At 42.9% G+C, this 26,878-nt stretch overlaps 2 protein-coding genes across 4 annotated transcripts in view; one reads left to right on the forward strand and one right to left on the reverse strand.

Annotated features, from left to right (window-relative positions):
* Positions 1-3,760: 3,760 nt before the first annotated feature.
* On the reverse strand, positions 3,761-18,114 carry LOC106806283 (transmembrane channel-like protein 7). Of its 2 annotated transcripts, none has more exons than XM_014808167.1 (16): positions 17,700-18,114; positions 11,590-11,851; positions 11,194-11,266; positions 10,813-10,992; positions 10,511-10,603; positions 9,966-10,114; positions 9,262-9,412; positions 8,429-8,584; positions 7,972-8,146; positions 7,546-7,738; positions 7,104-7,251; positions 6,475-6,605; positions 5,805-5,969; positions 5,480-5,558; positions 5,049-5,145; positions 3,761-4,898 (listed from the first exon to the last, which is right to left on the reverse strand). In XM_014808167.1, exons 1-16 carry the CDS (start codon positions 17,833-17,835, stop codon positions 4,849-4,851), a joined length of 2,238 nt encoding a protein of 745 aa, XP_014663653.1. In that variant the 5' UTR covers positions 17,836-18,114; the 3' UTR covers positions 3,761-4,848. The 2 variants fall into 2 exon arrangements, with proteins under 2 accessions (XP_014663653.1, XP_014663652.1); XM_014808166.1 differs by having other exon boundaries at positions 6,475-6,644.
* A 33-nt stretch (positions 18,115-18,147) lies between these two features.
* Positions 18,148-26,878, forward strand: part of LOC106806279 (60S ribosomal protein L35a-like) — a 13,767-nt gene continuing 5,036 nt past the window's right edge. The window contains exons 1-2 of one of the 2 annotated variants that reach the window (XM_014808159.1): positions 18,148-18,214; positions 18,580-18,639. In XM_014808159.1, coding sequence (XP_014663645.1) covers positions 18,590-18,639 — 50 coding nt within the window. In that variant the 5' untranslated portion in view covers positions 18,148-18,214; positions 18,580-18,589. Of the gene's footprint in view, positions 18,215-18,279; positions 18,309-18,579; positions 18,640-26,878 lie in introns of those variants that run through there. The other variant, XM_014808158.1, reaches the window with a different exon arrangement.

The raw sequence follows: 26,878 nt of genomic DNA on the forward strand, positions 1-26,878 counted from the left end.
CAAATCTGGTTGTTTTTCTCATACTTTTAGGGTTCTAGCGAGTTTTAGCGTTCTCAGTAAAATATGTTTTATCAAAATTTCCGACGGAGATGATTCCAGTGCTGTAGTTGTGGGAGGGGGGTTGCGTGTTATTAAACCTCTGGGAGCCAAAGAAAAAAATAACCCTAGAATTATTTACAATATTTTTTTTTATTCGAGACGTTCAAGTGCCTGTGGCGCTCGCGGTGTGCGCTACGCGCACATATTCTTCGTATACTTTGTGATGGAAGTAACAGCGAAATCATCCCCCCACAACTGAGGACCTGTCTACGACACTATAGGCCTATATATATATAATATATCAAGAGCTAATAATACGTATAATAATACGTATAATAGCTAAGAGGTATTATTAGCTCTTAGATATATATATATATATATATATATATATATATATATATATATCTCTCTCTATATATATATGGATTTTAGTCACAAGTAAATCTGTTTCTCATAAATTATTTGCCTGAAGTTGATCAAATTTAAATAGATTCAGCTGAAACGCAAATTTAAAATATCTTAGAATACTTGTATATGCCATATTTGGTACTTAGATTTCAATTAATTATCGAGATCCCTGTATACCGGCAGTCACTTCGCGCTTTCACGTGCGACAAATTGATATTGCAGCTGTAACGGGAATGATTTATTAGAACAATAAAGAACAAAACAAATACATTTATCATGTTAGCTATTCTCTTCTAAATCACAGTGCGTTATTGTGCGTGCGCGTGCGCTCGCGTGGTTGTGTGCGTGCGTGCGTGCGTGTGTTTGTGTGCGTGCGTGCGTGCGTGTGCTGAGGAGCCGTGTAGCTGGTGGTGGGGGGCAGAATAGAAGCAAGCTCCCAGACCTTGGCAACGTCAACGGAGACTGTCCACGGTCTAGTGTCTCACCCGTGGCTTTGCCCCTACAAGCAAAATGAGTTACTACCGACCCTGATAAAAATATATTTCGTTTAGTAAAACACACATTTTTCATGCGTGACACTAGCGCCGACCAACGGTTGCGAAAAACATGCATAATTTCATTTGGCGTTGCGGGGAATCGGGTGGTGGGATGCTGAGAGGATTGGGCTCCCTCTTATCATATAGGGGAGGCAACGCGTCTTGCATTTTTAAAGGAACCTATTCCTGAATGTCATATATTTTGTACATACACAGTTCCAACAAAATGTGACGTCCTTTAGCAGATAGTACTTAGTAGGTACGCGCAGGTAATCTTATATTCAGTGTAAGGGGGCTTTGTCGCAAGATGGAGATTGGGCTTTCTATCGTTACATAAGGGAGGCGGTGCGTTTTATGTTTTACATAGAACCTTATTTTTGATTATATATAATTTTCTTTTTCTTTTTTAATACACAATTCTAACAACATTTGCCTTCTGTTAGCAAAAAGTAGGCATGCGCACAAATACTTCTGACCCTATAATCTATCGCACGTTTTAAGGGGTTTCGAATATTTTTCGCCTTACAATTAACGAAAAAATTCACTTGTATCAACTTTTTCCCATATCTAAATGCTTGTGCGTGTCTTCGAAATAGAAGTGTATAATTTTTAACAAAATTATACATGAATAGATTTCGTTTAGCCAGTAAACACTATACTTATCGTCATGCTTATCGTGTGCGACACTAGCGCCGACGAAATGCAGCAGAAAATGTACACATTTTTATACAACGTTGCGAGTAATTGTGATGAAAAATTAATTGGGCTCCCTCTCATTGTATGACGGATGCAAGGTGTTTTATATTTTTCCATAGAAAACTATTCCCAAGCATGTCCACTTCTTTTTAAATACATAATTGTAAAATTAGATTTCTATTAGCAAACACTGTAGTAGACATATGCACTAGCATAATTATGTGGGTTCATATGCTATCGCGCGTTTTAAGGAGGTTTGAAATGTCTTCCGGCTTATAATTACTAAAGTGAGTCATTGAAAACATTTGCCATAGTTAGTTACTAGTGATAATGTGCTTATTACAGACGTATAATTTCATAAGTGCCGCAGAGCGACAGCGCTTAACTGACGTGTACTGTAGCCGGGTATTCTTCTGATAAACTCACTGGCAACCGAATGAAGTGCACCCTCCCGCCACCGCGTTGATAGGCTTTGCTATACCGGTAGTACAGTAATAAAGATATCGCTGTGTAACTTTAATGACTTCGCTATATTAACGTTATCATGGATATGCGTCGAGCGTGAGCCTAGTGGTGGTGGTGGGGGGAGGTGGGGAGGGCGGGTGGAGGGGGCTCTAATAGCAAAAGCAGTTCCGTCCTTTGTTAACAGTCAACAAATCCATGTTTAACTCTCCTCTTGAGGGTCAAAAGGTTATCAGACACTTACTCTTCGCACGCCAACAGAAAGTAGATTTCACGGTCCTTTCAATAAAGTGATAAAAACGGTAGGTCAGCGCTGAACAAAAAAAGTTTTGCACTCGGTCCGTTAAACCATGTCCTCAGAAAATGTCTGATATCTGACCTTTCCCCCACTGCCCTTTGACCTCCAATTTCGCACTGGTGATGGGTTTCCTCCCCATCACACTATACATCGAATATTAAGAGCGTAGGTCGAGCCGTTGAGATTTGTGCCGCAATTCCGTATTTCCTCCTATACCTTAAGGCTTAAGGTAAGGGGGAAATATTCCCCCTCCATTGACACATCTTGACCTTTGACCCTTGACCCCCAAATTCGACATCCGAGTCTCTTTCGCGATCTCCCCTGACGTGCCGAATATCAAGATCGTACGTCGCGCGGTTAAGATTTGTGCCGTAACTGTTGACGCACGGACGGACGGACATTCATGCGATTCTACAAGCTGCATCTGACTTCGTCAGCTGAGCTAAAAATTACATGTGAATTGGGGCTGATGCCCCTCATTCCCTGGCAGCGTCAACGATGTTTTGCCAACGTTCAACTGTCCAGAACGCAAAGCCCCATAACCTTGCCCCTCCCATCCTTTTATCCATAACCTTTTACCTAGGCAAAATGAGTTAGTTACGGTAAGTAATGGTGCACGTGCACGTGCACGCGCGGGTACGTGTGCGTGTGTGCACGCGCGTTTAGGTAGGGGAGGTTGGCACAGTGCCAGGGGTGCGACAAAAGATAGTCCGAAGAGGCTAAGGGTTCCTACGGGGGTGAGGTAGGTTAAACTAACATTGCGGGTAGAGGCCAGGCAACAGACCAACGAATAAAAAATTTTCGTGTACGAACGAATACGTATTCGTTATAGTCTCACTCTGTTGTCCAGGCTATCCAAAACTTGGGAAAATGGAAATGAGGCAAAAAATAAGAAATATAGGGTTATAGCTACTCATGGTTCATATTTGCTGCAACCATAGAAATAATATACTAGTTAGACTATGTGTCATATATATTTCTATGGCTGCAACCCCTGCAGTGTCCTTTTAATGTTTCCAAAACTCAACACTTTCAAATACGTGCCGTCGTCCGTGGGCGTGTTTGCATGACCGCACTTACTTGCAAGATGTGGTTCTTTACGACTCAACATGATTGTTCGTGTAGGGTACATGAGATTCACAGTCTGACAGCGTAGCGACCCACAATTGTGTCATTCTTTCTTGAATTGATATGTTTTCATGCAATCAACAACTGACAAAGTAATGCTTAAATGTATGAAGTGAAAGTAGAAAGTATAAACAGTGAAATAGAATTTGACATTTAGTATGTTCAATACCTGCATTGACGCAGGTGACTTTGCCAGTAGATATTGATTGAAAGGGTAGTGTATAATAATACATTTGACTAGTACTAATGTTAGATATAGGTTAAAAAAAAGCTTAAGACCTCCACACAAACGGTAGGAAGAGGCAAGAGGAAGCTGGCATGAATAACATCATTCTTACACGGCGACATGACTCATTAATTACGGACACATGCAGGACAACTCAAACATCTACACATCAATTCAAATATACTATGTTATAAAGATATAGCAAACATTACTGCGTAAAAAACACTTTTAAAATGTGTCATTAGATAACTTTGCTATAACATGACGTTCAATGTTAGAAAACAATTACAACATTTCATACAGTTATGTATAACGTAAATTATTATTACGTAGAACAAATAAAAAATACATTATCATGTAGAAGAAATTAAATTACAATAGATTATATATCACATTTCATATCAGAGCGTTATGTAATGATAGTATTCATATGTCAAAGTAAATATTTAAATCAGATTATTACAACATATTGTATTTAGACATATTGCAATAAATAAACTACAAAAGTAAAAAATAATAATTTTGCAAAAATCCCAAATAATAACTGTAGACATCACTTGTTGTTTCTGAAAGACTTTAGATCGAATACTATTGCTCCCTGTTCACAACCTCTGATGACTCCTACGTACAACATTCCTCACAACTACCACCTCATCAGATGCTGCCAACTGATTGACTGCCTTTCCATCTTTGCACTTGTGTCAACGAACAGCTAAGATTCTTAAGGAAACAGCACTTCTTCCACGTGAACGATATCCCGTCGCAGTTCACATTGGAACCTGATTTATTCGGTTCGATCCAGTACCTTTGACCCGGCTCCATGTCAGTATCCAGCCACGAAATGTGTAAGGTCAGCAATGTAGTCAGTCAGCTGCTCGCGTTTGCTCACCACAGGCAGGTAAGCACTGGCATCCATGCTAACCAAGAAGCACCGACTCGTGGCACTTCGACTTGCCCATGTTCTGCTTTGTGTTCCACTGAGAATCATGGTTGTCTGTGGGGATTGCTAATTGTCTTGTTGCCCATGAAAACCTCCTAAGGTCTGCTGCCAGAGCTCAGGTGGTAGGTTTTATGAAGCCAGACCTAATTGTATGATCTGCATGGCCTAGATAAAAACAGAAATTACAAAACACACTTATACCTCCCTTCACACGTTACTTTTTAATTCTGCAGCCAAAACGGCAAAACCTCCAAAAGTAAGAGTATTAATAAGCCGCTGTTATTGTAAAATTGAGAAGCAGTCATGTGTACTAACCTGATGACGTACTGCAGGACAGCCAGCTGGGGGCGGAAACATCGTTACTAGCTATACTCTGCAGCAGCTTCAGCAAAAACGTTTTATCTCTTCCTTCCTAAAACCATGAAAATGAAACCACTAGAAACTACACAAACTACAATCAATGAATCATCAGATGCCGTACTGAGCAGCATTGTGGCCCTCCAGAAAGGTCATACTGCTTGACCTCACGCAAAATCAAATTTGCTAACCTCATCAGCTAACCAAGTCACACTTGATGCCCTCACCTAGATGCAGGTCACACTTCTTGACGACCTTATTAGTCACGCCTGTTTATCTGACCCTTCTGGTGGGCCATACTTCCTCACCTCACTTGTGAAACAGGCTGTACTGCCTGATCTTCCTCGGAGAGAAAGTGTCTGTATGGGTAGAAAAGAAAGAGTACCTACCATCATCACCTGTTCACGTAGAAGTTGCACCACTTGCTGCTTGCCACTTGCCAGTGTCTTTGCATAGTACACCACAGTACTGAAAACGAATGAGACCGTGTGTCATCTATACATGTCCTTTACACCCTAATTCTGTCATGATTTTTTTATTTACCACAACAATGGCACTGGCAACGAGCTGATGTTCTTTATTGCACGCTCAACTGCCATCACCCTTCTATAAAATTAACTTGAGTTCATAGAATTGGGGCATTTCTTGGCCCGTCTTCCCCCAATATCACATCTACAGCTACATGACAAATTCGGAGGCGTGAAATATGCTCACCACAGAGCGACAAGAACACCAGCAATGATGCCTGGTGCGGTGACGAGGGAGACGAGAGTTCCCAGCCAGTGCTGAGTCATCATCAGGTACCTAACCAGCTCGTTCACAGTGTCATAGACAGACTGCTGCTTGCGGAACGGTCCGCAGCCCTGTGACGGCTTCACCCTGCGCAAACCAGCAAAACACATGTGAGCAGGAAAGCACTATGAATCTACTTCACACATGAATGCACATCTGCCTCACCCTTGTCTTGGCTGACCTAATATTTTTAGGAGTTATATGTATGTATCTAGTATTTTCTCAGTAAGTGAATAGTGATGGTATCATTAGCTTTTGTGTTTGATTATAGTGACCTATATTGTATTAAAGAATGACTGTATTATACATAGATGCTACAAGTCTTGTACGGTACCACATAACACTATGTAAGCTATGAATATTATAGTACATAAAAACTACCACCTCTCATCATTATTCCCTCCCTGTGTACTACCACCAGCCACCATTACTCTTATCTACTACATCCAGCCCCTACACTCTCTCCTGTCTTCTCCCATCTCCAGCCACTGCTCCCTCTCGAATCTACCACCTATACTGCCCTAACCTACAACTACCACTACCTACCATCACCTATTACTTCTAAAACCGAGAGAACACACAAGAAGCTCACATGAATACAGCGACGCCCGTCGAGCAAAGAGCCGTACAAAAGCCGAGGAAGAAGACGAGCATGAAGTGTGCCCACGCCCGCGACGTGCTCCACACATTCATAGACGGCCTGCAATTTCGCATTGCGCTCAGCTGCAAACAAGGCACGTCCCCAAATAAAATGACGGTCACCTTTTCACGAGAAGCAATTTGCGAATGAAAATACAAAAAACTAGTAATAATAATGGTAAATACATCATCAAATACTTCGACAATATGAAATTTAAACTGACTAAATATCTACAACACTGGGCAATTTGAATCATTGTTCACACCAATATTGCTCGCTATATGAGGTACCTGTAAGGGACAACTTTTGTTTACTTTGAACAGAATGGTAAATTGGAAGAAGAGTTCAGTCATTAAACTATAAAGAGTGAAGAAAACATCACTGCATTTTCAAAGTTTGTAAATCAAATTGGCTTATACTATTTAAGTTGTCAAAGTAACATGAATAACTTCCTAATGAAGTTTTCATCTTGAATTTAAACATGAAACTCTCAATAATCACAGCTTCACGTATAGTACGGAAGATACACTCGTGCTAAATGTGTGATCGTATTCATCTACAGACTGATGAGCTACACACACCTTCTTGATGTAGAAGATCATGACGAGCTTGAGAATGACGATCAGTGGTAGGACTGGGCAAAAGAAAGCTCCAAGCCAGCACAGAGTCTGTGAGTGGACGAGCTCTAATGCATTGCCCACAATGCCAAATTGTGGAGGAGACATGGTTCTGTGGTGCAATGACAAACAGACATTGGAAACAATTTGAAAAGAAAGAAATGGATTACTGTCGGTGCTTTCTAATAGAAGTTATGGTGTTTTCTACAGAATTATCTGTACTCGGCTTGTATAAAAATGGTGAGTTATTGAACATTAGCGTACAGTCGTAGTGCCATTACATGGGTAACATTAGTGCCAGACAACAAGTTACCTGTACGGGCCCCGTTTATATACGCAGCAATTTTCACATCTCCACATTAGCAGAATTGCACTGTTACCAATGTCAGCACCATGACTAACTTACTTTCGACAACACACGGAGGATAGGACCTTCCACATGAACTCAGTGAAGAAGGTGATGACGAGACTAAGGAGGAAGTCAAAGATGACTAGTTGATAGACGTTCTTGCCAACGTTCACTTCCCAGCAGGAGGGACAACGCGTATTTTTCTTTGGATCACAGATGCCGTCTCTGTACCAGTAGTACATTAATGTACCTACACGAAATATGTGAGCATCAAGCATGGACACCTACCTTTGATGACATTTCAGACTACTCTGTTATTTCTACTCATTTCTAATTCTCAACGATTGGCTAACCTCTACTGCTGTATTTTTCCCAGCATGTCTGCATGCACGTGTGTGCATGGATATGCATGTTTGCCTACGCGCAGGCATGTGTGCGTGTGTGGGAGGGAGTACGTGCATGAGTGCTTGTCTGTGCACATACCGAGTGTGAGGGCATGCAGTGTACTGCTCCTCAGCATGGTGAGGATGAGTCCACCGCGTGCGCTGTTGTAACCCTCCTTCCTGGCAATAAATGTGAACAGTGCTGGCAGCAGCTGGTTGAGTAGCGTTACACAACCCGGTATGAGCAGTCCATCCAGAAGCTTTTTATTCGTGCCCTGCGCAAATGCATAAAGAACGTATGACATACGACTCGGCGAACAGAAACGAGATCTAGGATGCCATTTTCATGGAATATGCAAGAAAAACTGCGAGGTAGTTGTCGACTCACAATGAATTGTAATTATAATGCTAAACAAGCGAAAGTTAGAAGAGGTATTTAACCCATCCAATCATGCTTTCGCTTCATCATTAACATTACACACGCCCTCAACATAAGTGTAAAGCACTGGCCAACACCCTCACTATAAGGGTGACATTTCTACTGACTGCTAACATACCTGCAGAGATTTGGTGTACTGCAGCAAGTGGACTAGGTAGCAGGAGCATGTCAGGAGGAACAGTGACAGCAGGGTCATCAGCACACGCCATACGAGCAGCTCAACGACCTTGAGGAGGGATCGCCGTTCTGTAGTGCGGTATCTACTCAGCAGCTCCTAGAAAGACAAGATGGTAGGTCATGCATCATGACCGATTAATGTTCAAGTCTGCTTGACATTTCACACAACCAGGAAAATATGCAGATAAAAATAAATCTGTTATTCAGATAATAAATTAATGCAGTGTTTCCTCTAGTATATGATAAGCAGGCGGGTCACTTTGCTGATTCATACGCCTCGTGCAATATTTGCTGAAATTGTCTCGCTGCAAATTTTTACCTTCCCCCCAAATCATTATCCGGCCGGTACTCCCTATTCCCGGGGTCGCCTACGTATCTTGCCCCACGTTCCCATGTATTGATCAGTGCTGACACACATGAAATCAAACACCACAGGTGCGATCACATTCCAGGCACGCGACAATCAGGCGTGCTCTAGGCACGTTTAATACGTAGGCGCTGACGTCAGCGCCTTCAGTACTCATTTATTCAACCTAGCTGCATGCCACCTTGCTCACGATTTTTTATAGGGGAAACACTGCAATGTATGAAGATGTGATGTGTAATTCACATACAAACTCATAGAATGTGGTATGCATCTAATTCCATAACTTTCTAATAACACCTTAGTCCTATCTACCAGTATTAAGTAATGAAGCCTAGCCAAGCTCCAAAACCAGTAAATTACTAAAAAAGATAACCTGCAACATATGTGAAACAATGTATCTTGATTACCTGCAAACTAAAATAGATGCTCTTCTGTTTCAGAAGGGCAGCTTCACTAGAGGTGACGCCATAATCCCACCCAGCAAAGACCTTGGAGATAAAGGCATTACTTGTGCTGACATCTTTCTCAATATATGCCTTTCTGTAGGATCTGGCCATACTGAATAGCAGCAAAACACAAGTCCATTACCTACACATTGGCCGTTCAATCCACATACATAATTTGATAATTTGTAACAAGGGTGCCCTTTATCTCAATAATGTAGTCAAAGATTCATGCCTCGAGATATTTACAAATACTTATCACAATTTCAATCACATGCAAATATAGCTTTGCAGAGCTGTCGTATTACTGCTGTTAGCTACTTAGTGTATGTAACCTATTAGATATATATGCTATAAATATGAATAGAGAACAAGCTGTACGCTCGTTTCCTGAAATTTGTGTGCTTTGCTTTAGAGCCGATTTACATACAAAAATCACATAAATTCTATCAGAGGACTATCACTCATAAATTTGTGTGCTCATATTCAACATAGAAACCATTAACATCTAGATAACTACTTTGCTTGTGTACTCATAGCGGTAATGCCAGTATAATATCATCGTGGGTCAGTAAATTTTTAACAAAGTCTAACTAAAATTGATATATTTCTCACCTTTGCAAACCCATACTAACATAATAGTTTTATGCATAGCAGTATCAAATTACCTGGATGCTATCACAATCAAGCAGAGAAGATAATAAGCAACCATCGTCAGCAAATAACTCATCTTCATATTGTAGTTATAGCCAGGTATGGGTTGGACAGTTCCGTTTGCGTAGACTCCTTGATACATCTCTGTTCTGCTGAGAAAGCCCTGAACAATGCAAACTGGTTCATTAGGGATTATCACATAGAACATAAATTTGTATTGAATATTAGAGTCTGGCATAATTAATGCAGGGTGCGAAATTAACGGGAGTCCGGAGCCTGCGGACTCAGTCATTTTGCTGTGGACTCCCTCTTTTTGGGGGCAGGGAGTCCGTTAGACTCCTTTGTTCAAAAGTTAATTTCTATCCCTGCTAATGCATTTCTTTCTACTCCACAAGCAACTCAACAATTGACACTCAACTCACTCGAGTTAGTGAAAAGCAGCACTCAATCACGGATCAACCATGAGACAAGATGTAAACTAATTTTAGACTTTGCTAAGGTGAGGCGAAAAGGTTTGGTTGAAAGCAATGGTGGTTTATAAAAGATTGAAACCACTTACACCACCAGTGATAAGTTCCAATCCAGTGAAATCAAGGTTCTGGCTTGGGAGAATCTGTTCCAGTGCAGTACACCGGTGCATGACATGGGGAATCTGATGAAAGGAGACAAACACAAACAATAATCACATATATTCAAAATCAAGATGACATCATACATTTACATGTTAATTTCTAAATCCTTCTAACCAGTAACAATTTACTGTAACTGAAATTACGGTTACTATTTTCTACAACCTCCTGCACTGTTCTAGCTGAGCAATATATAACACGAAATGATTCAGAAAGTGATACACCGACTTACAAATATGAAGGTCATGAGAAGAAGGCATGTTGGAATATTGAGCAGAAGGATGTACTTGAGGAAAAGGAAGTAGCTATGGACACCACTGCCGAATTTTCCGGTGACACTGAGCAGTGGTGTTCTCCACAGTTCAGCCGAAAACAGTAGATTATTCACATCCTCCTTAAATCGTTTCCATTTCTGGAAGAGAAAGTCAAAGCTTTCTCACACGCATTATCACTTGCTAAATAATTGCTGTAAGAACTGAATCAGTTTAATTTTTCACAAATGGAATTATAACTAACAGAAATTTGAATGTTGTCATATTTCTATTCGCATTCGTTATTCAGTGGGACCACCTTGCAAACTTCCTTGCAATTGATTCAGTCACTTTGTCCTTACCACAGCTGTGCTGTACTTTAACTCCCCAAAGCAACCACGTTTCTGGCGATGAATTCTTGCTTCTGTTCTTAGTCTTTAGGAATAAACATAAAATGGCCAATTTCTAGTTAGTTGCTTTAACGTTTTTTAGTTTAATTTTCATAAGTAAACTATATAGTCACCATATGTCTCTATGTATGTAAAACTTCTAAATCATTTCCTAATATCCCTCCAAGATCCTGAAATTTTGTATCATCTATACTCAGTGACCTGTTTGTATTTGCAAATTCAATTTTTTAGTTTCCAACGGATTTCAGCACAAAAGAGGCTATATATGGTAAAAAGACAACAGACAAAATCCAGCCTACTTTTCAATGTAAATGCTATTCACAACTGTGCCATGGCATGCAGTCTTACTTGACGCTTCTCTTCATAGCCATGCCCATAGCCATGTCACGGATAGCCTCACTACATCTCCGCTCTGCACGGGCTGTGCCATCTGTCATACATGTAGTGCTGAGTATGCTGTCTACAATGTCCACAGTGTGATCCTCATGTCTTCTCTCTCGTGAGGCGACACTGCTGATTCGCATTGTGGGAAAGGCATGGCGTCTATCGTGTGCAGACCGCGTCGAATATGCAGATCCTTGACTGTCAAGAGTTCGGCAAGAACTCTCCACTGTAACAGCCGATATACATGCCGATTATCATGCCATACGTGCGTGCAGTCACACATGTATGTATGTATGTATGAATTCTATTAGTTATTTCTTTACAGCTACAGGTGGATATATTGAATAATGATACATTTCTTTTGTATTATCTTGTATTACAATGTGCCTGTCATATGACAACATGTACTCATATAACCGTGAAATATTTTTTACAATAAGGGCATTTATTTTCTTGTGAGTTCTTCATGCTCATTTTCTCAGGCAGTGCGTACTACTAGGCAATTATGTTTAAGTACTGCCTATTATTCCTATACTTGTTTGATGATAATTTCATATTGCGATGGTTTCCGTGGACCCCATAGGCTTATCTACATAGGGTGTTTGACTGGTAGCTCTAGCCAATCTGCATTGAAACAGGGACACTCTAATAATAGCGCTCAGTAACAAAGTGTCATAAAATTGAAACCGTGAAAAACATATAAACCTAGCTAGTCTACCTTGTCCGACCTGCTAGCACAGTAACGCTGAAAGGGGTCGTTGTCGTATATGTACCCGAGTATAGTACCCCGAGGTGTCGGCAAGTATGTCGCCTATGCCTACTCCCTAACCCTAACCATACCAAATAGTTACCTCGGGTACATATAATACGCCATTATACGACAACGACCCTTCGTGCCACAGTAACGGCGATATTCAAGGGTGCATAGTTATCACACTCAGAAAAATGGGTCAATTACCATTGTTATAAATGCTCCAGCTTAGATACGATAATATAACCCATTACTAGCATACGGTTATTACCGCTGAGAAGGTCTATGTCCCCCAGGGTACTGCTGGAACGTACCCTGGGTACGGTCCGGTATACTATCTAATATGCCAGACCGTACCTCGCCTACTCCACTAACGAGTCTAAGGAGTCGCCTACGCCTACTCCCTAACCCTAACTCCAACCATATCAGATATATAGTTACCAGGGTACGTTCCGGCAGTACCCTGAGGGACATAGACCCTATGAGCGTTATTACCCTGTTTTGGGTTATAACCGTACCTAGACCCAACTGTACATGGGTCTGGTCTACTTTTTAACCGCTTTACTCCTATGATATCGTAGATATATAAAAACACATACTTCACATGTTTGCATATATACCTATGCCCCTATTCAATCATTTCGGCATTTGCTCCGTCATTAGCACTCACGTTGCTTTTACTAGTGGAGGCTGGAGCGAACGGCTAGGCTATACAGCCTACCGATAAAGTTAACAATACTATTCAGGGGTAGAAATTAGTTTGAAAATTTACAGGCCCGCCGGGCCTGTAGGTAAGGGATTTTACAGGCCCGCATCATTCCCTGGATACCGCAGCATTTTTTTTAAATAAAAGACTGAAATTTGACATTTTTACAACGGTTTATGTTTGTACGCACAAACAGGCATTTAGGTACGTCTCCATCATCATACACGCACACGCGTTCACACACACCCACACTGATTATTTACTGTGTGGATCATACATCTTGAATGATAAAGCTAATGTTTGGGACATATAGGGCAGAGAAAAACAATGCTCCGTAGGGTCGGTTAGTTGATTTCATGGCAAGAGCAAATAAAAAGGTTGAGTAATGTAAACATCTAAGGAACCAGCTAAATCAGGCAAAGATATTATAGGGTTGAGTTTTTCCTGGCAGACATGAAAGTTGAACACACACACCGGGTCATACCCCACCTCACCTCACCTACACTCACATCACCTCACACGCACACACACCCATACAACCACATCATCTTGAGTTTGTGGCTTGCTGGATACGGCATTGACTGTTTTAGTCACAGCTTGCCATGTCTTTTTTATTAACTACAGCTGCTAGTTGCCAGCAAAACTTCCAAACAGTCCTCTTTCTCTGTCCCACTTCATAAATTATGAAGTCAATTTCCTCTGCGGAAATATTCCTATTCTTCCGCCTCTTTTACAGTTGCCGTGTATATTTTAAATAACTTTGCTCTCACCACAATCTTTGAGAATGGTGCTCGTATGACCCGTGCACGTAAATAAACCCAGGTCACCCCACTCCTTATCGATTTTTGGTATGCCAATGCTGCTAGTCTGCTGCCATTCAGGAACTTGTGCTAACCTGTGCGTCCGAACATCCCACGCAGTCACGCATGTTTCTTGAATGCCCACTAAAGTTGTGCGTGAGGTGTTCTAAATTTTCTGTGGTCGCATTTCTTCTTGAATCTGGCGCTGAGATCACTAGTGCATGTTGTCAGCAAATGCAGACGTTATAACTCCGCTTTGCTAATCTGAGGGTGCGGGTTTAACTGGGTTAAACCATTACTGGGGTCTGCGTCGGCTCGGACTATAGTGCATGCTGCTAGTTGCATGCTGGGGTGGATTTTCTACGGGCCTGTCGGGCCTGCTAGTATTAGAAATGCAGGCCCGAGCCTTATAATACGGGCATCGGGCCCGCGGGCCCGTTAGGATTTCGAACCCTGCTACTACAGTAAAACTCGCGTAAGTCGACATCGTCTAAGTCGTCAATTCGCGTAAGTCGACATGGAAGTCAAAGTTCCGATTCGCTCTCATAGTAAATCCATTGGAATAGCCCCGCCTAAGTCGACATTTATAAGTCGTCATTATGTACAAGTCGACGTCCTCAGACAGGTCCCACGTAATACAAACAAGTGCCGCAGAGCGACAGCGCTCAACTGACATGTACTGTAGCCGGGTATTCTTCTGATAAACTCACTGGCAACCGAATCAAGTGCGCCCTCCCGCCACCACGTTGATAGGCTTTGCTATACCGGTAGTACAGTAATAAAGATATAGCTGTGTAACTTTAATGACTTCGCTATATTAACGTTATCATGGATATGCGTCGAGCGCGAGCGTAGTGGTGGTGATGAGTGGAGGGGGCTCTAATAGCAAAAGCAGTTCAGTCCTTTGTTAACAGTCAACAAATCCATGTTTAACCCTCCTCTTGAAGGTCAAAAGGTTATCAGACACTTACTCTTCGCATGTCAGCGGAAAGTAGATTTCACAGTCCTTTCAATAAAGTGATAAAAATGGTAGGTCAGCGCTGAAACAAAAAAGTTTTGCACTCAGTCTGTTAGACCATGTCCTCAGAAAATATCTGATATCTGACCTTTCCCCCTTGACCTGTGACCTCCAATTTCGCGCAGGTGATGGGTTTCCTCCCCATCACACTATACATCAAATATTCAGAGCGTATGTCGAGCCTTGAGATTTGTGCCGCAATTCCGTATTTCCTCCTATACCTTAAGTTAAGGGGGAAATATTCCACCTCCATCACATCAGAAATGCCGATTGCGCAGTGTACGGTCTAGGGAATATACGAGCTGGCTGTCGCAGACGGATTGTTTGAATCACATTGTTCACTTGGACGCACTGCATTTTTTTTCCAGCTCGCAGCTCGCACACCCCCAGATTCCCCACTGTATACAGTGTATTATATAGTGTATATAGTGTATGCAGCCCAATGCAGGGTGCGAAATTATCGCGAGTCCGGATCGAGTCAAATACTCCCTGATTTACTGTTGGACTCCCTGATTTGACATATGCAGGAGTCCGTGTGACTCCCTGAAAATTAAATCTGCTATACATTACTAACTAGTTCGTTCCAGCTGGAGCACGGCCTCGCGGAATTACCGTATTTTTTTCAGCAAGTGTTCCAAGAAAATTTGGCAGACGTGCACCGCAAATGTCCTGCTACGCAAGGCAGCTATTACGGTCATAGGGTCTATGTCCCCCAGAGTACTGCCGGAACGTACCCTGATAACTATCTGATATGGTTAGGGTTAGGGTTAGGGTTAGGGTTAGGGTTAGGGAGTATGCATAGGCGACACCCTAGACTCATTAGTGGAGTAGGCGAGGTACGGTCCGGCATATTAGATAGTACCAGGGTACGTTCCGTTATACCGGATCATACCTAGGGTACGTTCCGGCTGTACCTTGGGGGACATAGACCCTCTCAGCGCTAATACAGTGTATACGCGCATTACATACATTGTATAAGTTGACAAAATGACGACTTACGCGTAATTATCGTATTATGTAAGCCGACACAAACATGCTGGTCCCAAAAGTGTCGACTTATGCGAGTTTTACTGTACTAGCATTAGTAATAATAGTTTAATACTACTATTAATATTATACTTATTACTATTAGCTTAATTTAGCCTTTAGGCTTTACTATTATAAATACTAAAACTATACGGTACTCTATAATATCTATAGTAATACTAATTTTAGTAATACTAGTATTATTTAGTAATACTGTAATAGTAATACTAATACTAATACTAATAGTATTACTATTAGTAACTAATACTATTAGTATTACTAATAGTATTACTAATAGTAAAGTGGTGGTGATGAGTGGAGGGGGCTCTAATAGCAAAAGCAGTTCAGTCCTTTGTTAACAGTCAACAAATCCATGTTTAACCCTCCTCTTGAAGGTCAAAAGGTTATCAGACACTTACTCTTCGCATGTCAGCGGAAAGTAGATTTCACAGTCCTTTCAATAAAGTGATAAAAATGGTAGGTCAGCGCTGAAACAAAAAAGTTTTGCACTCAGTCTGTTAGACCATGTCCTCAGAAAATATCTGATATCTGACCTTTCCCCCTTGACCTGTGACCTCCAATTTCGCGCAGGTGATGGGTTTCCTCCCCATCACACTATACATCAAATATTCAGAGCGTATGTCGAGCCTTGAGATTTGTGCCGCAATTCCGTATTTCCTCCTATACCTTAAGTTAAGGGGGAAATATTCCACCTCCATCACATCAGAAATGCCGATTGCGCAGTGTACGGTCTAGGGAATATACGAGCTGGCTGTCGCAGACGGATTGTTTGAATCACATTGTTCACTTGGACGCACTGCATTTTTTTTCCAGCTCGCAGCTCGCACACCCCCAGATTCCCCACTGTATACAGTGTATTATATAGTGTATATAGTGTATGCAGCCCAATGCAGGGTGCGAAATTATCGCGAGTCCGGATCGAGTCAAATACTCCCTGATTTACTGTTGGACTCCCTGATTTGACATATGCAGGAGTCCGTGTGACTCCCTGAAAATTAAATCTGCTATACATTACTAACTAGTTCGTTCCAGCTGGAGCACGGCCTCGCGGAATTACCGTATTTTTTTCAGCAAGTGTTCCAAGAAAATTTGGCAGACGTGCACCGCAAATGTCCTGCTACGCAAGGCAGCTATTACGGTCATAGGGTCTATGTCCCCCAGGGTACTGCCGGAACGTACCCTGATAACTATCTGATATGGTTAGGGTTAGGGTTAGGATTAGGATTAGGGTTAGGGAGTATGCATAGGCGACACCCTAGACTCGTTAGTGGAGTAGGCGAGGTACGGTCCGGCATATTAGATAGTACCAGGGTACGTTCCGGTATACCGGATCATACCTAAGGTACGTTCCGGCTGTACCTTGGGGGACATAGACCCTCTCAGCGCTAATACAGTGTATACGCGCATTACATACATTGTATAAGTTGACAAAATGACGACTTACGCGTAATTATCGTATTATGTAAGCTGACACAAACATGCTGGTCCCAAAAGTGTCGACTTATGCGAGTTTTACTGTACTAGCATTAGTAATAATAGTTTAATACTACTATTAATATTATACTTATTACTAGTATTAGCTTAATTTAGCCTTTAGGCTTTACTATTATAAATACTAAAACTATACGGTACTCTATAATATCTATAGTAATACTAATACTAGTATTATTTAGTAATACTGTAATAGTAATAGTAGTACTATTACTAATAGTAATACTAATACTAATACTAGTAATACTAATAGCGACTTACATCGACAGAGATTTCGGCTGGGTAAACCTCGAAGTATAGTATCTGTTACCGAGTGGCCAGATCTAACAAGAGACTGCTTGTCAGCAGCCGCAGTTAGTAGATTTACAGAAACTGAGTCAACGTGTATATCATCCATTTCACTAGACAGTCAGTAGGCCTGCTAGAGTCTAGAGACTAGAGCCTAGGCTAGAGTTAGACTTCCTGGGACCGAGTCCTGACAAACATTCAATGATTCATTCCAATTTCCACAGAATTCTGAATACGCCTTGCGCCCGCTACAGTCAGTACCGTACTGTCATGTATTTCTATGTAATCAGTTTGCAATTTGTCTTCATTAGCTTCAAATTTCACAGAAGAAAACAGATGATGGAAATAATGACTGTAAATGTAACCGGGAATTTTTTGAATGCAGTTTGTTTACAATTTTATACGTGACTGTGAGCGCCATCTATTACATAAGTTAAATATCCCACAATCCTCTTCCTTTTCAGCCGTACTGAGCAATCTTCCTAAAAGTATGTTTAAGGTTTCTTCAAATAATTTCGATTATTGTACCATTCTGCGTCATCTACATTAAATATTTGAATGCTACAAAATGAGTAGTTTACTGTAATTATTTTAAGATTGCTTTCTATGTTAATTTTTTGATGGATGTGTAGATGTAAGTAGATTGAAAAAGATGTCAACACGACAATTTTACAGAAACTGAGTCAACGTGTATATCATCCATTTCACTAGACAGTCAGTAGGCCTGCTAGAGTCTAGAGACTAGAGCCTAGTACTACACAACATGTACTCTGCCGTCATTCTGCTCCAGGTAAGAAGCGTTTCATCGTCTTAACAATGTAATTCGTATTAATAATTTACTTATGTGTTTCAGAACTGGGAAGATGGCAGAGGCAATACAGCAGACAAAACCCCAAGAAAAGAAATCGGGCAGGTATGTAGGTGGCAATGTGGTGATGATGAAAATTTGGTGATCTACTAGTACGTCCTACGTGTTACTAAACTAGTCATTACCTCATCAGTGGGAGTGTACTGTGTAGGCATACTAAAAAGTTGCGCGGATAGGTAGTTTTTGCTTTAACGTTTGTTTTAGTTAATTTGTCAATAAGTAATACTAATATAGTCACCATAGTGTCTCTATGTATTAAAACTCTAAATCATTTTCTCTAATAGTTGTCCTCGCAAGATCCTGAAATTTTGTATCTTATACTCAGTGTCATCTTTGTATTTGCAAATTCAATTTTTAGTTTCCACGGATTTCAGCACAAAGAGGCTATGATATGTAAAAAGACAACAGACCAGAAATCCAGCCTACTTTTCCACTGTAATGCTATTCTAGCACTGTGCATCATGTCAGTGCTTACTTAACGCTTCTCTTCATAGCCATGGCCATAGCCTGTCCAGTCGGATACCTCACTACATCTCGCTGCTGCACTGGGCTGTGCTCATGCTGTCATACAGCGTAGTGCTGAGTATGTCTGTTCTACAATTGTTCCACAGTGCGTGTCTCCTAATCTGTCTCTCTCGGAGGTGCGACACTTGCGATCGTCATTTGGTGGAAAGGCATGGCGTCTATCGTGAGCAGACCATGCGTCGATATTTGCAGATCCTTGACTGTCAGAGTTCGGCTAAGAACTCTCCACTGTTAACAGCCGAATATCATGCCGTATTATCATGCCATATCTGCAGTCAACATCATGCATCATGCATGTCTGCATGTATGTATATCATGGTGTCAGGACAATACCCGCCGGACAATCAACCCCCGACATTTACCCCCCCGGACATTTACCCCCGCGGACATTTACGCCCCCGGACAATTACCCCGTGACAATTACCCCCCGGACATTTACCCCCCGGACAACTTACCCCCCGCTAACATTTACACCGCCGGAAATGCCCCCCCGGACATTGCCCCCAGGGACAATTACCCCGGATTCAATATCCCCCGCGGACATTTAGCCCCCGACAATTACCCCCGGACATTTAACTGCACGTTGGTGTTTATTATCATTGTGAAGTCAGTGATACATGTGCAGGAGGAGAGGTAGGACGGCAAAGGTGGTGGAGGAGAGGGGGCAGAAGGTAAGAGAAGGTGTGGAGGAGAGAGAGGAGAGAGGAGGAGAGAGGTGTGAGGAGAGAAGAGGAGGATGAGAGAGGTGGAATGAGAGGAGGGGAGAAGCCTGGGGAAGAAGGTGGCGGTAGGGAAGGAGGGGGAGAAGGTGGAGAGGAGGAAGGGGGAGAAGTAGCTGGGAGGCGCATTGGTGGAAGGAGGAGACGAGGTGGTGGCGGAACAGAGGAGAGAGAGGAGAGGAGTTGTGGAGGAAGGAGGAGTGGGAAGAACATGGAAAGGTGGTGAGGAGGAGGGGTGAGAAAGGTAGAGAGGAGGTAATGGCAGAGGAGGAGAACGGAGGAGGGAGGAGGAGAGAGGCTGGAGGAGGAGTGGGAGAATCGTGGGAAGAAGGTGGTGGAAGGAGGGAGGAGAAGGTGAGGAGGTAATGGATGGAGAGTGACGGGGGAGAAGGTAGCGGAGGGCAAGGTGGTAGAGGAGGAAGGGAGAAGGTGGTGAGGAGGAAGAGAGGAGAAGGTGGGAGGAGGAGAGGAGGAGTAGGGAGTGAGGAGGTAGAGGAGGATAGAGGTGGCCCTCCTCTTACTTGTCCTGCCCTTCCCCTGACCTCCTCTCCTCCTCCACCTCATCTCGCTCCTCTGCCTGCCTCCTCCACCCTTGCGTCTCCCCTCTCACCCCATGCCTTCTCCGTGCCACCTTCTCCCACGTCTCCCCTCCCCTCAATCTCCTCTCCTCCTGCCTCCACGTCCTCCGCCTCCTCCTCGCTCTCTCTCCCACCACACCTTCTCTCGCCGCTCCACGCACATCGCCCTCCGCCTAACTCCTCCTCTCTACGCTCCTCCTTCTCCTTCCCTGCCTCCTCCACCTCCTCTCCTTCTCTTCTGCTCCTCCTCTGCCTCCACCACCTTCTCCCCCTTCCTCTACTCTCCTTCGGTCCTCTTAACTCCTCCTCTCCCCTCCTGGCCTCCTACCTTCCCCCCCCTCCATCCTCTAGCTTGCTCGCCGTCTCTCCTGCTCCACCCCGTTTCTCCCCCTCCTCTCCCCTCCTCCTCCACCTCCTCATGTCCTCCTCGCTCCTCGCTCCACCTTCTCCCCCTTCCTCACTCCCCAATCCACGTCTCTTCTCGCACGTTCTCCCCCTCCTCCTCCTCACACCTCCTCTCATCCTCCGCCTCACCCCCGTTCTCCTACTCCACCACCTCCTCACCTCCTCCTCCCCTCCTCCTCCTCGCACCACCTTTCTTCGGCTTCCTCCTCGACCTCCCTCTCTGTATCATGTCTGTCAACAATGTAGTAAATAAACACGCAAGTGCAGTAAATGTCGCGTTGGGGTAATTGTCCGGGGGGATAAGTGTCCGGGGGTAATTTCCGGGGGTAAATGTCCGTTGAGGTGATTGCTCGGGGGGTGATTGTCCGGGGTAAGTATGGTCTCGGGGGTAATTGTCCGGGGGGTATAATGTCCGGGGGTAATTGGTCCGGAGGGTAAATGTCCGCGGGGGGTAATTGTCGCGGTGGGTAAATGTCCGGGGGGTAGCATTGGTCCGGGGGGTAAATGTCCGGGTAATTTGTCCGGGCGGGGTGTAATTGTCGCGGGGGGTTAAATGCGGCGGGGGTAATTTCCAGGGTTAAATTGTGCGATTGGGGGGGTAAATGGCATGGGGGGCGTAATTGTCCGTGGGGGTAATTGCGGGGGTGATTGTTCCGGGGGTATTTGTCGCTAGAACCGTATTATGTATGTATGTTTATGTTATGTATGTGCATACACGAATGCACATGCTTATGATATATATATATATATATATAATATATAGGCCTATACTAATAAATGCCTATATAAATAAAAATTTAATTGAGCTTGGTGTCTCGAGATTGGTGAGCTCGGTTCGCCGGCTACCCGAGTAGGCAGATGAACCGAGTGGACCAGACACGCGGGGACATGAGACCGCTCGTCAGCGGCTAATTACATGTTGTATACGCGCATATTTACATACCATTTATAGAGTTGACAAATGACGACTTGACGCGTTAATTATCGGTATTATTAAGCTGACACATTTACAGGTCATCACTTTGCTTGTCCCAAAGTGTCGACTTATGCGAGTTTCCTTGTAGCTAGTCATTTAGTTTATATATAGTTTAATACTACTATTAATTATACCTTTATTTACTATTTGACGTAATATTGTAGCCTTTTAGGCTTCACTATCATAAATACTATTAACTAATACGGACCATATGATATCTATACGTATACGAATACTAGTATTATTTAGTATACTGTAAGTAACGAATAGTAACTATTCGGCTAATACAGAAAATTTTTAACTAATACTAGTAAGCCATGAGAATGAAAAATCCGGTTTACCGTCCACTGCGCGCCGCGAATTCCGCTTTAGTCTCCTCGGCCGAAAAAAGTCATTATTTACCAAAAATTTCATTTATTTGCAAAAAAAATTCCCTCACTGAAACATAAATAGACTAAGTGCACAAGGTGTACTGATTAGCCTAAACATGACAATCTCTGATGGATTTTAGACAAACTGGCAGTCCGGACTGACTATCGTCCACTTTTTCAAGCCGCTAGATATATATCCGAAGATGTCAAGTCCCGGACGACCGAAGTTCGACGACCTTCAAAGCCGAAAATTCCCAGATTGAAAAATCCGATAAATCAAAAAAAAAAAAAACCCTGTATGTTTTAGTCTGTACTGTATATTCACTGTATGTTGCAGCCTGAAAAAATAATAATGAATAATGAATAATGAAAAAAAGTCCTCATCACTTTAAACATTGCCTTGGACGTAAACCGATTTTCATTCTCATGGCCTAATACTAGAATAGCGACTTACATCGAGCAGAGATTTCGCGCTGGTAAACCTCGAAGTATAGCTATGCTGTACCCGTGAGTGGCCCAATCTACCAAGAGACTGGCTGTCAGCAGCCGCAGTAGTAGATTACAGACAACTGAGTCAGCGTGTATATCATCGCATTTCACTAGACAGTCAGTAGCCCCCTCTGAGTCTAGAGACTAACGCTAGCTAGATGTTAGACTATCCTGACCGAGTCGCTGACAAACATTCAAATTGATTCATTCGCTAATTTCCATCAGAATTCTGAATCAGCCTTGCCCGCCCTACAGTCAGTAGACCGTGTACTGTCATGTATTTATGTAATCAGTTCAAATTGTCTTCATTATCTCCAATATTTCACAGAAGATAAACAGATGACTGAAATTATAATGACTAAACTGTAACCGGGAATTCTGTTGTAATGATGCCATTTTGTCTTACAATTTATAACGTGACTGTGAGGCGCCTCTATTACATAAGCTTAAATACCCACAATCCTCTCCTTTCAGGCCGTACTGACGCAATCTCCTAAAAGTATGTTAAGGTTTACTTCAAATATTTCGATATTGTACCATTCTGCGTGCATCTAGCATAAATTATTGAATGCTACAAAATGGAGTAGTTATACTGTGTAATATTTAAGATTGCTTTCTATGTTCAATTTTTGATGGATGTAGATGTAAGTTAGAAACTTGAAAAAGATGTCAACACGAGCCAAACTTGTAAGTTGTACACAGGCACTTGAGCGTTTCAATAATAAAAGTGATGGTTAATAAATACAACATTGTCAGTACGAACAGTAGCTCCTACACTGACAGTACCAGCAATAGTCTTAATGTTAGATTGTACCTATCATAACTTCACTTCAACAACCGTTCAATTTAAAACCGCTGCAATCCACTACGCCGCAGGGCACTGCCTATTGTGCATGCACAATACACCAGTATAGGAGAAGGTAAGAAAGGGATCACAGAAATTCCAGAAACCTCCACTTTGCGGCAGTCACTAGAGGAGAAATAATAACGTCCAAACCGCCTAACGCTTAGATACAGGCGGTTTTCGCTCACTAGCACTATCTAGCCTGCCTGTACGCCAGCTCAACCCTGGCGTTTTCGCGAAAGCCTCGTATCGTACAGGTCGAAACTTGAAATAACTGAGAAATACTTCAGGCAAAACCTGCTCGCTGATTTGGCGATGCACCTTACATCTCTGCCTGATTTGGCGCAACGAAATCTCGTGTTTCGCTTGCGGGCTGTGAAGAGCAAGTGGTAAGCAGGCGTGAAGTGGTTAGTGAAGCGGGAAAACCGAATCCGCCTGTATCAAAATAGCAGGTTACCAAACGCCATGATTTGGCTAATTCTGGTCGTAGCGGCTGAAATGGTCCACTTGTTCGGAAAATACGTCTTGCAATTCTTGTACCATCTAGCACTTTACCCAATTATATGAAAAATCCTGTTCGAATTGCCGCAAATTCCCATGAACTCGATTGTATAAACGGGAACCGTAACATGCCGGAAATCCCTAACTGCTCTACTTATACTCTTTGACCAAACCGTATAGTCGTCCCGTGGTGACGTCACTGTGTGCGAAATACGATAGCCGCTCGTTTTGGAGTGGGCAGGACGGATGCAACTCCGCTCCAGAGTGCAATCGCCGCCATTGCTCATTAGTACTGTCCCGTTTACAATCGGCTCATGGAAATTTGCGGGCAAATTCGAACAGGATTTTCATATAATTCTGGTAAAGTGTGTGTACCAAGTTGGCAAGACGTATATTCGACTACAAGTGACCATTCAGCTACCAGCACAGAAGCCAATAATCACTCGGCGTTGACGTTTATTTCTCCTCTAGATGTGCGACAAAAGTGGAGCGTTCTGGAATTTCTGTGATCACGTCTTTCTTTACCTTTCTCACTAACTACTGTGATCTTGTGCATGCACACATGGCGTGCGGCATGGTGTTCGCAGCGGTGTATTAACGGTGTTGAAGGTGAAGTTATTAGGTCAAATCAAACATTAAGACTATGCTGTACTGAGTAGTAGCTACCTGACAATTTTATTTATTAACCATCATTTTTATTATTGATAACGGTGCAGTGCGCCTGTGAAGTTGTAACACCAATGTACTTCTGCCGTCATTCTGCTCCAGGTAAGAAGCGTTTCATCGTTCTAACAATGTAATTCGTATAATAATTTACTTATGTGTTTCAGAACTGGAAGATGGCAGAGGCATAACAGCAGACAAAAACCCAAAAAAGAAATCGGGCGGTATGTAGGTGCAATGTGGTATGATGAAAATCGGTGATCTACTAGTACGGTCCTACGTGTTACTAAACTAGTCATTAACTCTCATCAGTGGGAGTGTACTGTGTAGGCATACTAAAAAGTTCCGTTGCTCTGTGCAACATTACGTGATTATCCTGCATAACCCGCTTTGCAGGGTCATGTAAACGTGGTTAGACTTGTGTCAAGTATGACGGGTCTGCTGCACGCACTGTACATGGACCGCTTGTGCAGAGATTTTAAACACAGGCACTTGGGACAGAGTCAGTAAAAACTGAAAATAATATGAACACACATTCACAAATAGGCCCTACTACCGTACCCCCCTCTGTTACAGTTCCACTGTTGCGTCACTGTATATCAAGTTTCCTTCATAAAAACCTATGTAAAAACTAACGCCGAACTATAGTCCACTGAACAAAACTATGTAACTACCGTGGCCGAGAAGTGCACCTTGCTTTGTAATGTGACTTCAAACTCAGAAGTCCCGGCCGTTCGTGTGCTGATCCATCAAAAAATGTATACGATTCACGATTCCGATCGGCCCGGTAGTCGAGGGCGACGCGGAGCCGCGATTGGCTGGCCAGCGGGACGCCATATACAGCCGTGATTTGTTTACGCGTGCCGCGCGGCGGGACTCTGAGTTTGAAGTCACATTACAAAGCAAGGTGGCACTTCTCGGCCATGGAGTTACATAGTTTGTTTAGTGGACTATAGAGGGCAGAACGAGCCGAAGATGCGGTGGTAGTGTCCTGACAAGTTTGTGAAATATGAAAGAATCGAGGAGTGATCGTCGCAAATCGCCAAACGGAGTTCCTATCCTTCTATATATATATATATGAACGTCAACAGCACGCCCGACGGCGAGTGCGGGAGCGTCGCGTTAGTTTTTAGCATAGGTTTTTATAGAAGGAAAGTTGATATATCAGTGACTCAACAATGGAATGTAACAGAGGGTCAGCGGTAGTAGGTCCTATTTGAATGTGTGTTCATATTATTTCAGTTTTTACTGACTCTGTCCAAGTGCCTGTGATTTAAACTACTGAGTAGTGTAGTGAGTAACAGCTGAGGTATGTGATCAAGTGGAGGGTTAACAATTTTAATCATCATGACAGGTCAGATGCCAGCTTGTAGAATCGCATGAGCGTGGGTCCTCCGTGCGTCCGTGTGTCAACAGTTGGGACACAATCTTAACGCTCGACGTACGGTTACGATATTCGGGTGTGGGGGCGTAATCCGAAAACGAGTTTGGGATGTTGAAGCTGGGGTCAAAGTGCAAGGTAAGAGTGTAAAAGAAGGAACATTCCCTCCTTAACTTAAGGTATAGGAGGAAAATGGCAGAATTGCGGCACAAATCTAAACGCTCGACCTAGGCTCGTGATAGTCGTGTACGCATCATGGTAGGAAAAGTCATCACTGTGCCGACAATTGGAGGTCAAAAGTCAATGGGCACAGGGCAGATTAGACATTTTCTGAGGACATGGTCTGAATGGAGCGATTGGAAACTTTTTGTTCAGTGGTGACCTACCATTTTTATGGCTTTATTGAAAGGACATGAATGTGCTTTCCACTGACTGCGAAGAGTAAGTGTCTGATAACCTTTTGACCCTCAAGAGGAGGATAGTAACATGGATTTTGCTGTTAATGTGAAACAAAGACTGAACTGCTTTTTGCTATTGAGAGCCTCCTTCACCCGCCCCTCTCACCACCTCTCGCCGCACCTCCACCACCCTCCCTCACCACCACCACCACCACCACCACCACTCACTACGCTCGACGCATATCCAATATAACGTTAATATAGCGAAGTCATTAAAGCTAACAGCTATATCTTTATTACTGTACATACCGGTATAAGCAAAGCCTATCAGCGGTGGCGGAGGGCGCACTTTGTTCGTTTGGCCAGTGAGTTTATCAGAAGAATAGCCAGCTACAGTACACTCAGTTGAGCGCTGTCGCTCTGCGGTCACTGTT

The sequence above is a fragment of the Priapulus caudatus genome, unplaced genomic scaffold (genome assembly GCF_000485595.1).
Source record: "Priapulus caudatus unplaced genomic scaffold, Priapulus_caudatus-5.0.1 Scaffold151, whole genome shotgun sequence".
NCBI lineage: Eukaryota > Metazoa > Priapulida > Priapulimorpha > Priapulimorphida > Priapulidae > Priapulus > Priapulus caudatus.